The following is an 18,976-nucleotide window of genomic DNA, read 5'->3' as shown; positions in this document are numbered from 1 at the left end:
TTTTCCTTGTAAACAATAACAGAATCTCCAATTTTGTTCATGCTCGGCATCTAACATTTTCCTTGTAAGCAAAAACAGTCTGTCCAACTTTGTTCGTGTTGTGAAGATAATTTGCGTTCAAAAAGGGAAAAAAACGAATTTTCAGAAAATCCGTCAGTGGTTTTCTTATTTAATTTGTAATAGAACAAACTATGCCAATTTTATTTACCCCTTAGGTTCACCCACAGCATAAAAATGATTGCCACACAAAAAACAAATGTATTACATAAAATTAATTTATTATCATTCGCTTAGTTACGTAATTAAAAATTTTCTTTATATGTATATTTATGTATGTGTGTACGTACGTATGCATATTCCCATATACGTAAAATCGCTTACAAATTAAAACTGTTTTACTTTACTGCATGAATGTATTTAGGTTCCAAGTCCTTTTTGATTTATTATGTATTCGTTTTTTTGTTGGGTGCATGAAATCTTTGCTATTAATTTATTACATTCTTAGGCTGTCTATAATCTATGCTACTTGGTATTTTTATTTAGGTTGTGGTCGTTGGCTCTCCATGCTTATATTGCTTACCATTTTTTGTGTGATTCGTTTATGTAGTTATACATATGTACATATGTATGTATATGCAATTTTCGTATATGTATATATTGCCTTAAGAACATTACTAATAGCTGTGTTTTTTTTACGAGCAATTGTATCTGCGATAAAACTATGCGCTGAACACCCCATACAAAATTTAGACGCAGAAACCTATGCGAGTAAAAAATAAAACACAGCTAATATTATAGATAATAATTAAATAACTAAAAGGGGAAAGTAGCACAGTCGAATAGAGTGGCGCACATATAAGGGGCATACGAATTTTACAAAGTATTATTAATGAAACGATTACTTTTCAGCATTAAGAAAGAGTGATTTTTATGCGTTCCCACGACAGTCGGTTCTACGATATCGGAACGACCCGGATCTATATTTATTCAAGGGCTGTCACATCAGCAGCATTCCCCATATACTCGTATATGTATGGGGAATGTTTATGCTGCTACAACAACAACAACCGTGATTTTTATGCACTACTGAATAAACGATATTTTGGTTATGGAGTTTATTAGAAAACGCCGCGGTAGCAGCTCCCTGCTATATTGCAAAAAGTACATTACTTATGGTCTAAAGTGTCACCACATACTTGGGAACGAAACTTTTAAATTGTTAAATTTAGAATTTAATTTGCTCATATCCCGGTATGGCTTGTTTGTGCAAAAACCATTCATTATAAAAACGAATAGGGGCTCTCGAGCTCGACAAGTCAGTTAAAAACAAAATTTTCCATTAAAATTTGATAACTGCCACACGGTTCTGTTTTATTTTTTAATTCAAAAATGTAAACGTTTATTTTTCTATATTTGCCTAGCTTTTCGGCTAGCCTAGCGGCTTTAAGTAAAAGCATAAATAGTTTATTTTATTGTACACAAATGCGGAGAATATTACAAGCAGCGCTTTAATTTAGCATTAGCATTCAAATGACGTTACAATTGGCATGTACATTCTTTTGGCTGCGCTTCTACTCTACTTTGTAATGTGCGTCTGGATTTGGATTCACAAATGAAGCTATATATAAGTATTATAATTAAAAAAAACATCAATTAGATTAAGCAGTTTACGCTATATGTATGCCTCAGTATATGTGCGCCACTACAAAATTTCTGTTCTCCCGTTGCAGTGCTCATTATATTATTATCATTATCGTTATAATTAATATTATTAACGCTTATTTAATACATTATGATATAAACGTTCAGTTTAATTGCTATAACTAATTTTACTTTTACTCGGTAATTTTTTTCTTCAGTTGAGTGATTTTCTTTTGTTTTTGCTTTTATGCTCATATTTTTCATGTTAATTTGTTTATTGTTGTGTGGTTCTCTTTAACAGCATTTAACATATAATGGTATAATTATGCATTTTTGTATTTTTCTTGTGGTCATTACACCTAGATAGCTAAGATCTGCAATGATAATTGGGATCATAAATATTATTGTTGCTGTGTTGTCTCGCTTACATTCTAATTCCGTTTATCAGCTGTTCTTTAGGCAAACGCGAAAGACAGTTTGTATAGCTTAATTTTTCTTTCGAACGCAATGTTGAAAGGTGCATCGCCTTGTTGGCATCTAATACAACACTTTTAACGTCACATTTCAAATATCCTTTTCTTTCTTTCTTACCATTATTTATATAGTATATTATAATTGTTGCTGTTTTTATTTAAAACTCCACTTCTTGAATATAATATTGTATTAGGTTTCTTATCGGCTTCAACCTTTCGCTATGTTTCCATTTTTTGTCATATTATTTATTGATTGAAGTTTGTTGCTATTACTATTGTAATATTGCTAATTGTAGTTCTTTAGTTCTTTTGTCAACTTAGATATGGCGGCAAAAACGGTATGCCTCTCTATTGATTATCGCTGTTATGAAGTGTGTATATGTGTGTGGTAAATTACGATGTCATATTCCATGATGATGACGATGAACAGGATGAGCAGTCATCACTCTCGGGTGTTGCATTCGCACTGTGCGATTTCGGACCCCATATGCGTACGGTGGCATCGTCACTGGCCGATGCTAATAGGGACGGATACACAGGATTCCAGGAAACACAATTCACAGTTTTTGTGTGGCCTGCTAACTTTCCCAATGGCTCTTCGCGTCGTATATGCCAAATACAAACCAATTTATCTTCGCTACCGCTCGCCACAAAACTCTCATTTACTCCTCCAAAACAAGAGTGTATGGCAAATTTGCTTTGACGTATGCCCTGAAACCGACGTACAAGGCACTTGTCCTCCAAGTCCCATAGATGCAGTCCTTGGCTGGAAATATTGAGCAACGCTAGACGATCGGCGGAGTTCACGGTGAAGGTCATGATCGGATGCGGTTCCTTGAGTATGTCGAAGTCTGTACCCGGATCATCGAAATTGTAGCTGCGAAAAGAAATGACAAAACTCATCAATAAAGAAATATTTCAGTGGACAGCACAACTTATTTGACATTGTGGTTTTCTAATATTTCACAGAAAACAAATATTTGAATTCTCATCTTAAAAAGATGGATTCTAAAATCTATACAAATAGACGTAAATGAAGAATAGTAAATACTAAAAGGCAACTAAAACCTGCTCAATTACTTTAAGCTATTTTTTTTTTTGAAAGTGTACAGATATGGTCCTGTACAGAATAAATATAATATTAGTTTGAGGAAAAAGAAATCCATTATTTTTATTTTTTATTTTGCGCAAATGGTTTAAAACTGTTTTACGACTACTAAAATGCCGATCAACTTCGCTTATTTCTGTGACAACGCACATAAACTTTAAATTGTTTGATAGATACTTTACGATATATCGATCACTACAGCCATCTACCGAGAAAGTAATGGATTTATTTTTCCCCAAGTTAATACATATATTCCAAATATTGTGAGAAAATACTTAGAATTTAAAAAAAAAAAAAACAATTTATTAGTTAGCAGCAAAATTTTCATAATTACTTACCCTCTGATACGATAATGATTATCGGATGCTATGATAGTTTTATTGTCGGCTCGGTATGCAACGCTATTGATGCGCACGCCTTCCCACGTATTAAGAATCGTACCACTCAAGTCGCACAAATAGAACTGTCCCTTTTGGCCACCGCAAACGAAACGTGTACCATCGCGATTGAAAGCACCACACGATAGACTATCATCCACCGATTGCGACATTTTTAGTACCAGTTTGCCATCATCTGTATTCCATATGCAAATTTCGGACGTATCATCGGGCCCTCCCACCAACAACAGCTTAGAATCTGGACTCCAGCTAACAAAAGCCACACTTATAGAGGATTGCCCCTCTAACATGCGACGATGTTTCAGCGTTAATTTATAAGGATCCACATCCCATAATATAACTGAGGAATCTTTACTTCCTGTGGCGAGTTTCAAGCCATCTGGCGAGAATTTACAATACCAAACTTCATCACAGTGATCGGTGAGTACTTGTATAGTCTGCATGGGAAAGCCATCGGTGTCGCAGTTGTGATCGCTGAGCAAGGATACGCTCTGTAAATTCGTTTTAAAGGCCATGTCGTGAAATTCGCAATGCTCGGACTGTAACTCAACAGCCTGATGCAGTAGGTGGCGTAAACGACGTGGCGGCATCATAACCGATGGTGGCAGAAATCCCTGTAATCGGTCCATGACCACAGCGCGCGACAATATGCCCTTGCCCTCCCATTTCGCGCGTTGATAGAGATCGTGGTTATTCGAACACATCATATATGAGGAAAGTTGATGAACACGCGATGTGTTGTGTTGTAGCGGTGTAAGTTCATTGCGCAACACATGCAAAGCATCCAATGGACAACCATCGTCCAAGAATTCCAAGTACTTTTGCTCTAATAATAAAAACTTCATTTCTATGATAGTCGACTGTTTTCCATTGTCAATGAGTGGTTCAAGCTCCTGTTGTTGTAAAAAAAACGTACATACAGAATTTTAGTATTAGATAGTTTATACAAGCAAAGTATAAAGACAAGAAAGCTGCATTAGAGAACTTATCAAGTCATGAAGTTGAAGTTCCCGGTGCGCTCCACTAACAACTAACTCGACTAGGAAATTCACCGCTCAAAAATTATTTAGCATCTAAACTGGTTTACATTAGCCTTGGCCTGATTTATATGATATAGAAACTAATTGGACAAGTAGGAGAGCGTTTTTTTATTTTTGTATTTTTAGTAAATTTAATGCAAAGAAAATAATTATTTTCATGTGCATAAGTACGGCTGATACTCAATTGCCATAAGTTATTTAATGCGATAAATCAATTATAACTGTTTTGAGATTACTAGAAATTCTCTTGAATATAATTTTTTCTCTTAGCCCGTAAATATTTGCTTTAAAAAATTCTTAGCAAGTAAGTATCTAATTTTTAATAACTAAGCGTTATTTATTTTATAAATTCACACAAGTAACATATTTTCTCGAAAAAAGTTCATTGGACTGCTGCAGGGCCTGTAAATATATTAATCTATGTATGTATGTACCTAACCCAATAAAAACTAATTGCATTCGAACAAACTATTATCACCCATTATACACTTTTATTCGTCTGACACTTCATTTTGAATTATGTGTGCATGTGTGTAAATATTATATATCAAAAGTCGAAGGAAAACTAAAAACAAAAGTTTATAAAGTGTTTTTCAATAAGGGCGGGTAGATGTTGAAATGGAATAAAATGGTGTTTGCTGTGTGGGACGTAGCGCCGTCCTGCTGGAACCACATGTCGTCTAGGTCCATATGGTTTAATATGGGCTATAAGAAATTGGAAGGGCCACCACGTCTACCGAAAAATGGGCGCAATGCGCGCAACGTTTGCGTTAATGAACACTCATTTTGATAATAAAGTTTTATCATTTGAACGTGCTGTTCAATCGTGTGACTTGCCATGATGATTTGGCATAAACAACTGAATAATAAACAAAAGATTTGACAGATGTCACCAAAACAAAATGGCTGCCACAGGACGCCAAAATCGACCCGCGCCAATTGAAAACCCCTTTATATATGTTCGAATATTTATTTCCTTTTTTCATGAGACGCGTGATGTCGGTACTTAGGCGAGGAAGGTGGGGTAAAAGGGAACATTATCATCGTTGAATTTTTCTTTTTGACATTTTTTCTCACTTTTTTCTTCTGATTTCGGTGAGGTTTTTTAATAAAAAATGTTCCCTTTCCATGTCTGAAATAAATCTTTGAATTATGGTGGACTAGTTGCCGATTTCGGTCGGTGCGTGATTACTAGTCGGAATTCACAGAGAGAACGTTGGTTCGAATCTCGGTGAAACACCAAAATTAAGAAAAAGATTTTTCTAATAGCGGTCGCCCCTCGGCAGGCAATGGCAAACCTCCGAGTGTATTTCTGCCATGAAAAAGCTCCTCATAAAAATATCTGCCGTTCGGAATCGGCTTGAAACTGTAGGTCCCTCCAAATAGGAGGAGGAGCTCGCCCAAACACCCAAAAAGGGTGTACCAGCCAATTATATATATATATATATAGTTGCCGATTTCGAGTGGAATATAATAAACTTACATACATACAAGGTGCTCCATCTAGACTTGACTCATGAGAACTTTCAATGCCCAAATATATCTGCAATGCTACCATGCAGAAACAATGTGTACTTTAATTCCCATTTCTTAACTATGTATAAACTGGTAAAACCCAGATGCGAAGTAGAAGAGTTGTGCTAAAAAGTAAATATATAAATTCATAAAACGTTAGAAACTTCTCAATTACTACCACAACTACTATCTGCAAACAATGGTTCAAAAGGGATGCACAGTTGCCACAAGCAATGAATGCTAGGTAGTAGAAGTAGAAAATAGAGAGCACTAGATGGGTAGTAAACAAGGCGAATTGAGTACTTTGGATAGTAAACATGAAGGGGTGTTATCAATACATTCGTTCTGGTTATTCTGCTGATAGACCTAAATAAAATATCAGACCTGAGTGTATACTTGTAGATGGCCGGTTGCGACAAGCTTTTTAAATATTGAACGGTCACAACAAAATCGATAGAATACCATAAATTTTATCACATTAAAAGATATTAAAAAAAAAGTATCGGTCCTGTAACTGCGAATAAGTTGTATCAAGTCTTTCAAATACGTACTGAAGGCGCTTTTTTACCTCTCCCGATCTGTTCATCGAAGAAAACAACAGACGCATTTTGGCCTAATACGTACATACCTTGGTTAATTGATTTATATGGGGTTAAGCATTGATAAAGCTTTAATGAAAGATTTTATAAAATACATTGAAGCGTTTTCTAAAATACATTGGAGTTTTTTCGAAGACTATTATCGATATTTTGTAGTTTTGACTGCCCAAAACAGACACACAGCGTGACATTCTTTATGGGCAGGCGAATTATAAATGAAGACTTATATTGAAAGCTTTTGTATCTTCAGTGACGGTCAGATAAATATCAAGGCAATTTCCCAATACAGGTATCCCTTGTATAACGCGGTCTTATACAACGCGGTTTCGATATAACGCGATTTGGAAAAATTAGATTTCAGTACAACGCGAAATTTAGGCTTATATAACGCGAAGGGGAAAATACATAATTATAAAGTCTGGTAACACTAATTTGCGTACCACATATTTATAATATGTAATGTATTTTTAATGTAAACCGGGAATTACCCTTTTTTGCCTTAGATAGATAGAATAGATATTAATCTAGCACCTTATTACGAAATTGAAAAGGAGCTTAAAAAAACCACCCACCAAAAACTGATAACAGATTTTGCAATTATAAAACCAGTAGAAGAACCACAAGGTCCCACAACTAGTTTCTTATCCAATAGCTAAAACTATGTTAAAGAAATATCTTCTGATGAAGCTATTGCTCCCTCAAAACGCCCACGCGCAAAGATCTTTGAAGACAGTGAAACAGATTAATTACCATATGAAGTTTGAAGAATAACAATAAAGTTTTTAATAAACCTTTAATTTGTTTTAGTTTGTTTTTACATTTTTTAATGTGCACATAATTATTTAAATTTTGTTTTTTGAATTTTGAAATATGTATGTACATATGTATTATTATTCATATCTTGTGTTTTTAATTGTATAAGAAAAAAAAACATATTGGGACATAACCCCCAAATTTATATGAAAACTATGTTTTAGATAACGCGGAATTACATAACGCGCAATTCTTCTGGAAGGTAACTATCGCGTTATACGAGGGATACCTGTACTTGACTTGACAATCAAACGTACAAAAAATTGTTGTTGATCTAGTGCCACCACCTTTAATGAATGCGCCTTGATAAATATAATATTTTCTTGACTCGTAAAAAAGAAAATAGGAGGTTAAAATGTTCCATTAAAGTTATCTTCGTGAAATTCTATACAAAGCATTGACTAATACGAGTAAATACTTTTTACACGTAATGAAGAGACTTTCATGACTAAAATTTAGAAATTTTTGAGTGCTAGACATAATTTTGTTCTACAAAGTGATCCCCATGGTGGCTTTTTTTCTAAAAATGCTGTTGGATAGTGTTATTATACCTAAAATTATTTATTCAAAAAGTAGCTGCACTTGATAACATTAGGCAAATTTTAAAGTTTTTATTTCCATCTCTAGCGCATACTAACATATTCATGGAAGTATGTAAAGGCGCAACAAAATCTACTAACTCCAATTTCTATTTAGTGTGCCTACTCTACTCTCGTTTCTCTTGCAACAATTTAATAGTATAACAAAGCTAAATATGAGCACATTGACCCGACATGCATGGCAATCAGCTGCTATTATGGGTACTTTGCATTGAGTTGGTAAAAGCACAACTGCTTCTGTTTCTTTGTTTCAATAGACGCATGTCTACTGCGCATTTAGCACCCATCCCTCATCCACTATTTTACACATGCCGCACATACCCCGGCATAACACGCACGTAGCATTCAGAAGTTTGTCATGCGTAGCCAAGCTAATTCAACTACTAGACGCATATGTATATTATAGAAATGCTAGTCAACAGGTCAGCTGTTCCAATGATGAGATAGCCTTATTTATGTTAGAGAGTAAGGTTAAATAGATCTTAGTGAGTTAAAGATTACCTATAAGAGAGCGCACTCTTTAAAATTTATTTGAAAATGAATTGATTGCTCATAATATGTAATATTACAGGAGTCGGTCGATGAATAAAATCACATTAAAAATAAATGCAAATACATATGTATGTAGTATATATTATTAATATGCGCATCTGATGCTCTAACACCTGACAAAATCGACCTCAACACTTGCATGGATAGGGTGAATCAGTTATTGTGTGTGATTTATTTTTTCATGAAAGTGTGGGTTCTTTGTGCATCTTTAGCTCCATTTTTTTGATTTGCTACAATTTGATTTGGTTTACTTTAATTTCCCATTTTTATACTTTTGTATATATGTACATATGTATGTTGTTCATAAATAAAGACATAAAGTCAACCAGTCATCAACTAGTGAGCGCGCGCAATCGCCAAAAGCTTTTACAAAGCGAACCGAAACAAAAAGCGAACGAAGGAAAAGTCAAAGCAGATTAGCTGTTGCTCTCCTCCAGCTGTCCATCGATTTACTCTCATTGGTAGCAATGTTCAACAAATTCACTGGCATGATGTTTGGTTTTTGTTTTACATTATTTTTTGGCTGTTTTTTGTTTTGTTTGGCGGCAACAACAACGCCAAAGAAGAGCGCACAAACCAAGTAGCTCCATGTACAGATGAATGTGTTTGCTATATATGCACATGATTGTGTAAATAACTAGGCAAGTATTGTACATGCGCGGGGTATGAATTGGGGGTGATGGTTGGCGAGTGCGTTGTACGTTGCCACTGCTAGCGACTGACTGATAGGTTTAGAAGACATTAGTAAACAATGAAACAGTGGTGCACGTATATACACATAATATTAATTTATGATTTTTAAGTATAACTATATGATTTAATTTCATTTTAACCGTGGAAAATTTATAAGATTTTTACTTTAAGGAGATATTAATACATACAGTTAAATTAATTTCGTCAATCAAAATCAGAGCCTTGGCCAAATATTTAAATTTAAAAAAGTGCTAGGCAATGAAAGAATTCCGACAGACATAATTTACAAAAAGGATAGAAATGTGTGGCAAAAGGAAATGTACGCCCATAGTATATATGTACATACATCTTCATATTAGCACTTGACTTCTTCAAGGTTCACTTACCTTCAAGTCAGCATCTGCTTTTCCCCACTCGCCTGACAGGACATGCTCTCTGAACTTCGATGCAGCTGGATGCTCCAAATAGCATCCCGATTCAGTCATTAGAGTCTTCACCGATTTGTCCAAGCCAATGTCTTGTAAGTATTGACCAATCAATCGTATAATCTCTTGGTTGGCCTTATCCAAGCGAAAATTGTGATTGGCGACCGCCACGATCGATTGATCGTGATTGTTTTGTGCATCCGCATTATCACTCTCATTGGTGCCTGTAAATCCATTGTGTTTTGTGTCGTGTCCGTTCGACGTCGATATATTTACCGAATTAGGCGCCATAGCCTGCGAATCCCCAGCAGGTCCAGGTGTACTACCACCACCGCCAACACCATCAGCTGCCGAATTAGCTGACGATGAGTTGCCAACCGAAGCGACACCAGATGCGGACACTGACGCGGAACCCATGCCCGAATTCGAACCCGACGATGACGCGCTCGATGATGCAGGATTCAATGCCGAGTTTTGCATTTTCGTTGTTACTTTACCACTATTACAATTAGTACTTTGTTCAATTTCTTCAATATTACGCTCAGCGTCTGCGCCACAGACGGCGCCCACAACACTATCACTGCTAATTGGGGAGTTTCTTGTTGTATTTTCTTGTATATTCTCGATTTTTTCGGTGTTTATGCAATTACTACTGTTTGGTTCACCTTCGATTTGCTTCTCACGGGTATTTTGATTTTGATTCAGTCGCTGCTGTTGTGCCGCTCGTGAAGTCGACGCTGCTTCTGCGTCAATAGACACACTCGTACTGAGACTACTGCTGCTAGGTTCTACTGCTGCTGCTGCTGTTCCGGTCGTCGTTATTGAAGCTCCTGCTGCGGCTGCTGCTGTTGATCCTCCTGCTGAACGTCGTCCTTTTTTGCGCGGCGGCTGGTCCTCGGAAGAGGTACCAGTTGCAGCAGCCTTCCTGTTGTTTTTATCAATTTTGAGTCTCTTTACTTACACACACGTCAACAACACACTCTCGTCGCGCTAAAACGCTCTCGTACACGCTCTGGCCCGCAAGCTTTTCACTTGCTACTACTGCACTGCTGTCGTTAAGACCGTGCTTTCTCACCTCTCTGTTCAATAGCTTTTGGAACTCTTTTCTGCGTTTCGATTGTGTGGTAGAGAACTGTTGTAGCGATTTACTTTACCACTCATCAGAGCTCCAACAATCAACGCACTCACCTCTACTATTACACGCTGCTGTCTTGCGCTATCGTCTGCCTCACGATAGAAACTACTTATGTCTCTTGTCTGCTAGTTGTTGGCTAGTATTTTGATATTGTTGTTTACCTCCTCAATGCACTAGCATAATTTGATAGAGCTGATAACAGAGAAGAAAATATAAAAAAATGTTTGACAAATGTCAAAAGCATTCAATTTCAATAATTATAATTCATTTGGTGTGCTGTTTGGAATACCGACCGAAAAATAACTTGCGGATAGTTGATGGAAAAGAAAATCGATAAAAATCAATGTATACTACTATAAATGGAAAATTCATTAACAAAGCTAGTGCCTTTTGAATGAAGAAAAGGCATACAAGTTTTTCTGTTGTACAGAGTTCGTACTTAATTATTCGCGAATGCGATTGGAAACTTCGTTTGTGTAAACAACTATTCAAGAATGATGCATCGTGGCCACTATTAACTTATTACTACCAACAAATTTCTTGAAAATATGCGGTTCATTGAATACACATACATATAAGTGAATCTATGTAAATAACTGCCAACCCAACAAAACTGATGATTCTAAAAAATGTATCTACGTTGTCTATTTATATGCATATTTCTTTGGTTACATATACGCAAATTTAAAAACTATGTGTGCACTCAGCTTATTATTTTTAGCTCTCTTCACTAAACCAACAAATATTAACAAAAATTTCCCCTATTTTTCCAGATCTCATGACTAATTTTGACCAAATTTATGTGCATCCGTAGTTAAATTCGCGTACCTAATAGATTTTAATAGTTCGTGAGGGTGTTTCAATTAAATTTATTGTCAGTATTTACCGATTTTTTTTAGATTATTAATACTGGGTCCAATACACATCGATTGACACCTCCTCGACTTATTTTTTTTAAATTTTTCCATGTGCTCCACAAAGTAGATAATTACCAAGTAAAGAGCTGTTTAACAGTTTTAAAGGGTAGGCTATCCTTCATTGCCGAATTTATTTCGCTTATAACGCGTTTTTAAGTTTAAATTAGTTGTATGTTTTTATTTTCAAAATTATTTCTCAACTTTAAATTACACTAAAAAATACTGCAGTTTTACAATGAACCTTCCACTGAACATCCCTGCGTGCGAACTTCGTTTTCATTTCAAGTGTATGGCAACACCAACTTTTCGCTAAATTAGAGAACTTTAACATTAAATTACTTAAAAACCAAGAATGATAGAAAGAAGATTGCACCCATCAGAGCGTACGTGACGTCACGTTTGCTGAGTTGTGCAGTATTGCCAACGATTTGCTCTTCGCAATAAATTTAGTGCTTTTTTATACCCAAAATGCAAAAATTTTTAAGTTTCGTGTTTGTTTCTTTTTTTAATTTAAAGCTACCGAAACTTTAAGTTAAAAAACAAACTATATTATCAAACAAAAAAAGGTTAAAAAAGGTCACTCTGAGAAGATTTTAGTGCTAATGAAAATTTGTTTACTCTTATAAAATTTGATAATTTGAAAGTGCAAATCTAATTTTTGGCTCCATTTAAGGTTATGCAAAAATATTAAATGCTCCTCTCTCAACTCTTCTTAAGATTGAAAACCTTTTTACACATTTTAAATAGCCTTTGAATTTATTGAATGCTAATTAAAACCATAGAGGTGTAATCGTTTCTTCCGGTCATCAATCCTTAGTGAGACATAGGACATTAAGAGTTATATTCATTGTACTAGAAAATACTAAAGAAACCATACTGACATTTTTACAAAACGAGTACCTTATCTAGTTACATAACTTCAAATATAGCAAAAAAGTCATTCCCTTAACAAAAGAGTCTCGCTTAACAAAAATACCTCATAAATTAAATTGTACATAAGCATAACACATTTATTTAAAAAAACGCGCATTTTAAAGACAATTTGTCACGCATACAAAGTTCTTTAAGTGATTCAATAAAAATTTGTTGGGTTATTTTCTTTGAATGGGCATTTTAGTGCGATTTTATATCCAAAGCTAGGCAACACTGCAGTAGCGAGAGAGAGATTTAACTGCCGAAAGCAGAAGAACACCAACAACACCTGCAATCGCGGGCAATGCCACCAGATGTTAAAAAAAAGTAAAGCTAAATAAAACTGAACTAACTAAATAAAAATACAAAATTATAAATGACATTTTTATTAGAACAGCTAGAAAAATGTCATGAAGAAAGAACAAAAACTCCGAGACTAAATAACAAAAACAAAAAGCTAAATCAAGTTACGAAAATGGTAATCTGGCCATACTGGAGCTAAAATCACGTAACTAGTTGTCAAATTCGCTGAGCGAATATTTAATATTAACAAATTTTCCAAAAATTCAGGTTGAAATATTATAAATGCCACAAATCGCGGATATGAATCTGCGTTGTTTCGCTTAAGGGCTAAAAGCAGATATATAATCACTCAAATACACCATTGTGACACTATTACTATTTTAATATTAACGTTTTTTAATTATTTAAATTAGAATTAGTAATTTAAACGTTTTACTATATTTCCGTGGTTATTTTCAGGCAATTAATCATTGAACTGTCAAACAGCCATTGTGCAGGAACAGAAAAACACCCAGCAAACCAAACAGACAATACTTTTCTTTGAAAAACTGGAGTGGACTGATGAGGGGATAGACCGAAAATCGTCCAGGCAGAAAAAGTTCCACGCAAAAATACCGGAGGCAGCGTAGCCAGAGTTGAACCGATGAGCGCTATTTTTATGAAACGCGACTAAAGACCACCTACGCGAGAAGGAATTCTGGCCGAAAGTACCCCAAATAATGATGTCGAAAATTGTCTGAATTGCGATTAATTGCTCATTGGGTTATCGACATCGGCCATTGCAATATTTACACGATTTTGAACTCGAAGCGACATTGAGTTCACGTTTTATAAAATATAAATAATAGATTCGTTGAATTACATTACATTAAAAATATTAGCTTAATTGCAGATTGCATATGTTTTCATTAAATATACTCAAATTGACATTTTCCCAAAGAACTATCGGTCATATAAAAATGTTTCTCCGTTTTAAGTAATATAGCCTTTGTTAAAGTAAAATAATTGAAGTCGGTGCTTATCTTCGTAGGAAAATGGCGTTGTGTGGTTAGCAAATTGAAAAACTGTAGCTTAAAATAACTCAAAAACTACAATATTACGGCAGCTAAAAATATATATGTTTGGAGAGAAGGACTCCAGCTTTCTAATGGTACCACGAAAGGTACCTCCAAAATCAGATTTCAAAGTCAACCCTTCATTTTAAAGATTTGTAATAAAGGGCATATGCATGTCCGTAATTGCGTTACATTTCATATATTCTCTTTGCTTGCCTTCTGGGCTGAGCTTTCCTTTTCTACCACGATATATTTGGTTATAATGTCTAAGTGCGTGGACCGAATTTAAAAATTATAACACGCAAATGTAGTCACTATATCAGCCTTTTGATTTATATTCTTTTTATAAATTAAAATTAAGAATTAATAGCAATATTTAACGTTAAAAATGCATCTTTTTTTCATAAGCTTGAAAAAATGCCCCATTACAGAGGCTTATTTCACTTAAATACAAACACAGAAAAGTAACAAAATCACTTATAAAGATTCTTGGCTGGAGTTTAGAAAAGTGCCGATCTTGGAATTTCTGGCAAACTATAATGTTATTTTTAATGAAACTTGGTGGAGATGTTAGTGAGGTGTTAAGGAACACTCTTTATAACTTTAAATTAATCGGGAAATAATAATTTTTTAATTATTTACATTCAAAATGCCCTTGGGAACATCAGTATAATTTGCCACATTACACTCTATATTTTTTAACATTTCACTATAAATCACCAAATATACACTCACACGCGTGTTTTTACCGATTTTTATGCTAATATTTTAATTATATCTATTAAAATTAAATGCAAATACATTTGCCTATGCAATCACATTCCAATTTTAAGCGCAAATAAGAAGAAGATTGGAATGCCAACAGTATGGTGTTGCCGGATGCCTGCAAATGAAAACAAAAAATAAGTTCTTAAGTTTAGTTTTAATCATGGGGGTCGGGGTTATTGTGCCTCCTTATTACATACACGCATATGACGTTTTAATTTTGGGTTCAATGGTTTTAACACAGAAAGGAGTTTTACGCAAAAATACTGTGGATTGCGTAGCCGGAGTTGGACTGATGAGGGTTATTTTTTTGAAGCGCGGCCGAAGGCCGCCCACGCAAAAAGGAGTTCTACGCAAAAATACTGTGGATTGCGTAGCCGGAGTTGGACTGATGAGGGTTATTTTTTTGAAGCGCGGCCGAAGGCCGCCCACGCGAAAGGGAGTTCTACGCAAAAATACTGTGGATTGCGTAGCCGGAGTTGGACTGATGAGGGTTATTTTTTTGAAGCGCGGCCGAAGGCCGCCCACGCGAAAAGGAGTTCTACGCAAAAATACTGTGGATTGCGTAGCCGGAGTTGGACTGATGAGGGTTATTTTTTTGAAGCGCGGCCGAAGGCCGCCCACGCGAAAAGGAGTTCTACGCAAAAATACTGTGGATTGCGTAGCCGGAGTTGGACTGATGAGGGTTATTTTTTTGAAGTGCGGCCGAAGGCCGCCCACGCGAAAAGGAGTTCTACGCAAAAATACTGTGGATTGCGTAGCCGGAGTTGGACTGATGAGGGTTATTTTTTTGAAGCGCGGCCGAAGGCCGCCCACGCGAAAAGGAGTTCTACGCAAAAATACTGTGGATTGCGTAGCCGGAGTTGGACTGATGAGGGTTATTTTTTTGAAGCGCGGCCGAAGGCCGCCTACGCGATAAAGAGTTCCACGCAAAAATACTGTGTTAATCAATTTAATTATATTACTTTATTATTTTTTGTGATACGCTTAATATCATTGTTTTTAAGTTTAAATGAGTTGTATGTTTTTATTTTCAAATTCATTTCTCAACTTTAAATTACAGCAAAAAATACTGCAGTTTTACAATGAACCTTCCACTGAACATCCCTGCGTGCGAACTTCGTTTTCATTTCAGGTGTATGGCAACACCAACTTTTCGCTAAATTATAGAACTTTAACATTAAATTACTTAAAAACTATAAGCCTCCGGCAGGTTCTGTTTTCAGTTTTAAGATGAGGATACACCCCTCTATCACCCCCTTTTTACCGTTTTTTCCAAAGCGATCGGCACTATACTAAATTCTAGCCAGATTCTTTATTACATTAAGATTCGATTTAAAGCTATTTTTACTAAATAATAGTCCAAATTCTATTATTACAAATGTTCTTCTAACCGTTTGTAATACCGTGCAGAATAAATTTGAGGAGCGAACTGTCAAACGAACGATGAGAGAGAGAAGAACAAAGGGAAATAAGAAAAACCCAGTCAACCAAAAGGGAACAATTCTTTCATTATTATTTTTATTATTTATAGGGGCGCTTTTTTTATTTCAAATATACATATATATTACAAAAACAAATATTTTTACAAATACTGAAAATTTGGAATAAAAATCGCGCGATTTTTAGTCCAAATTTTCGCCTGCGGCGCTTTTTTGATTTCAAATATACATATATATTACAAAAACAAATATTTTTACAAATACTGAAAATTTGGAATAAAAATCGCGCGATTTTTAGTCCAAATTTTCGCCTGCGCCGCTTTTTTGATTTCAAATTTACATATATATTACAAAAACAAATATTTTTACAAAAAAAACATTTTATAAATAGTGAAATAATGCAAAATCGAACATTTTTTGCCCTAAATTTTCGCCATCGACACTCATAACTTTTACGATAAAACAACGTTTTCATAAGTGCTATGAAATATAAAACCTAAGTTAAATGCTTGCTGGGTTGACGACTGCTGTATACTCTTCTCTTCAACTGTATTTCAGTACAAACTGCAAATGCGGTCGGAAAAAACCTAATTTTTAAACATCTCCTGGGAGTTCTATAGGGACACTAGGAGGTTGGGACTTTCACAGTTATAATGGTGTAACCTTGCTCTTTCTAATGGGCGTGGTGGGTGGTGCCACGCCCCCTCCCTCTCCGCCCCCCATTCAAATATATCGTGGTAGTAAAGGAAAGTTTTTCCGCCTTCTGTATAAATGCCCACATAAATTGACTATTACTTCCAGAAAGTTTTTAAGAAATCATTTTTGTCTTCTTTGTCACGGCTTGAATTTCTTTTACCACACTTAACATTTATACTCTTATTATTACATTTACACTTCCTGTTGTTTGCTTCTGCAACCTGCCCCTTCTCAAGCACTATTTATACTTATGTGTGTATTTATATTCGATCACCTCAATCTCATTGCTTCATTATTTCATATGCTTTTTCTGGCTCCCTTCTTCTATTTTCTCCAAGTTTAATGGAAATTTTTTTCTTTTTTCTTCAGCCAAAGGTACGCGTACCAAAGTGTTTTTTCCATACTTTACTGATATTTTTCACATAATTATTCAATGAATTATAATTATTTACATCTTTTACTATCGATATTTTATGTTTTTCACCACAATAATACAAGTTAAATGTTAAAAAATTCGCAAAAACCGATGACGAAACAAAGAACTACTATTTTTTCTTCTGCTCACCACTATTCCTTCTGCATACCGAACAGTTTTCGTTCGGTATGTATGTCGTGCAGGGTTGCATGCAGACTAATCAAGCTTATAAGAAGGCAAAACTCCAATTGTATTATTTCAAAAAGTCAATATGGATTTTGGAAACAGTTCTATTTCGGTGCACGAAGAGTAATGTAATCATAAAGCAAAAATAAAGCAGTTTGCAAACGTAATAAGGGATATGACAGCGGTTTGATTACAACAGTGGTCGGCAAAAACTGAGAACGTTGTGGTTCTTGCCGTAGATGGCCTGAACAACGAATGATTGAGGTTAGGCATACGTGTGAAATCAGTGGGCACAATTGTGGTGTCAAGCCCCTTATGACGTAGTAGCCAAAGCTACTCTCAGAGGTTTACTCCAGCATCCGTCAAAGAATTTTAAGTAAAACAACTATTTAATTTTTGTAAACGTTTAAGATAAAACCCTTTTTTTCGTAAAGGTCCCACAGAAATTTTTTTCGAAATATCTAAATAACTTTAGATTGATATTTGCACCGAATTAAAATTAATGATTTGCAACAACTTAAAACAATAAATAACCTCTTACTTGACGTTTACATGGGACAGTTTTACAAAGCCAATATTTAACTTAAATATTTGCTTTTGTAACTGGCTTTGCTTTTTCGAATACAATAAATTTAACAAATAACCTGACGCTATCAACGACGTTTCTTTGTAATTCGCGAAAGAAAGCAAAACCTAATCACAATAGATAGGGTTATTTATTTTAATTTGGATATTTTGGTAAATGTTATTAAAATATTATTATAATCTACGCTTCACTCAAATATAAACCCAAACAAATCGAAGTCAGAGTAATTGGTACGAAACGACTCTAACGACAATTGCTTAAAATTGAATTCCTTTATAACTTTCAGGTCTTTTAGACTACGCAAACAATTTTTCTCCTTTTTGACAGTTTTTACATATTTTCAATTGTTTTCAGAGTATATTGTCTTGTGTAAGCCCAGGATTATTCATTTACGAGACATCTATTTGACGTATATTTGATCATTTATATGTATATTGGCTGTGATTGCTTCAAACTAGTCCAAAAAGTATACAGAGTAATGCAGGCGAGGTACATTGAACGGGTAGCATTAATATAGAAGAGCAGCTGATTTTATTTTTAACTACTTATTTGATCTGTTTTTTTATAGATGTTATTTCAGCTACGAGTTCAATAGATTTTTTGTGTCAAAAATCACAACTTTCTTTAAATATCAAATTGTAGCATACCACTTTTTCCAAAATCCCTTTCATACGTCTTATAGCATATCTAATATTGTACTTCAATCTG

The 18,976-nt window shown here is 34.9% G+C and overlaps 1 protein-coding gene across 6 annotated transcripts; it reads right to left on the bottom strand.

Annotated features, from left to right (window-relative positions):
* Positions 1-257: 257 nt before the first annotated feature.
* LOC128860483 (WD repeat-containing protein 26 homolog) lies at positions 258-17,710 on the bottom strand. 6 transcript variants are annotated; one of them, XM_054098053.1, is made up of 5 exons: positions 17,356-17,640; positions 11,045-11,183; positions 9,818-10,962; positions 3,561-4,513; positions 258-2,991 (listed from the first exon to the last, which is right to left on the bottom strand). In XM_054098053.1, the coding sequence occupies exons 3-5, from the start codon at positions 10,334-10,336 to the stop codon at positions 2,508-2,510; spliced, it is 1,956 nt and encodes a 651-aa protein (XP_053954028.1). In that variant the 5' UTR covers positions 10,337-10,962; positions 11,045-11,183; positions 17,356-17,640; the 3' UTR covers positions 258-2,507. The 6 variants fall into 6 exon arrangements, with proteins under 6 accessions (XP_053954028.1, XP_053954026.1, XP_053954024.1 ...); XM_054098051.1 differs by lacking the exon at positions 17,356-17,640 and adding an exon at positions 17,647-17,710 and having other exon boundaries at positions 9,818-11,183; XM_054098049.1 differs by having other exon boundaries at positions 9,818-11,183; positions 17,566-17,655.
* Between the last annotated feature and the right edge of the window lie 1,266 nt (positions 17,711-18,976).

The sequence above is a fragment of the Anastrepha ludens genome, chromosome 4, assembly GCF_028408465.1.
Source record: "Anastrepha ludens isolate Willacy chromosome 4, idAnaLude1.1, whole genome shotgun sequence".
In the NCBI taxonomy this organism is placed as follows: domain Eukaryota; kingdom Metazoa; phylum Arthropoda; class Insecta; order Diptera; family Tephritidae; genus Anastrepha; species Anastrepha ludens.
Note: the sequence above shows the minus strand (reverse complement) of the source record. Positions and strands in the feature narration are given on the sequence as shown.

What these genes read in the sequence shown, in the direction of transcription:
- LOC128860483 (XM_054098051.1), bottom strand. Translation starts at nt 10,336, where the DNA reads ATGCAAAACTCGGCATTGAATCCTGCATCATCGAGCGCGTCATCGTCG. An exon ending in AAGCAGATGCTGACTTGAAG is followed by an intron (nt 4,514 to 9,817) that starts GTAAGTGAACCT and finishes TTACAACAACAG; the next exon opens with GAGCTTGAACCACTCATTGA. An exon ending in AATCATTATCGTATCAGAGG is followed by an intron (nt 2,992 to 3,560) that starts GTAAGTAATTAT and finishes TTCTTTTCGCAG; the next exon opens with CTACAATTTCGATGATCCGG.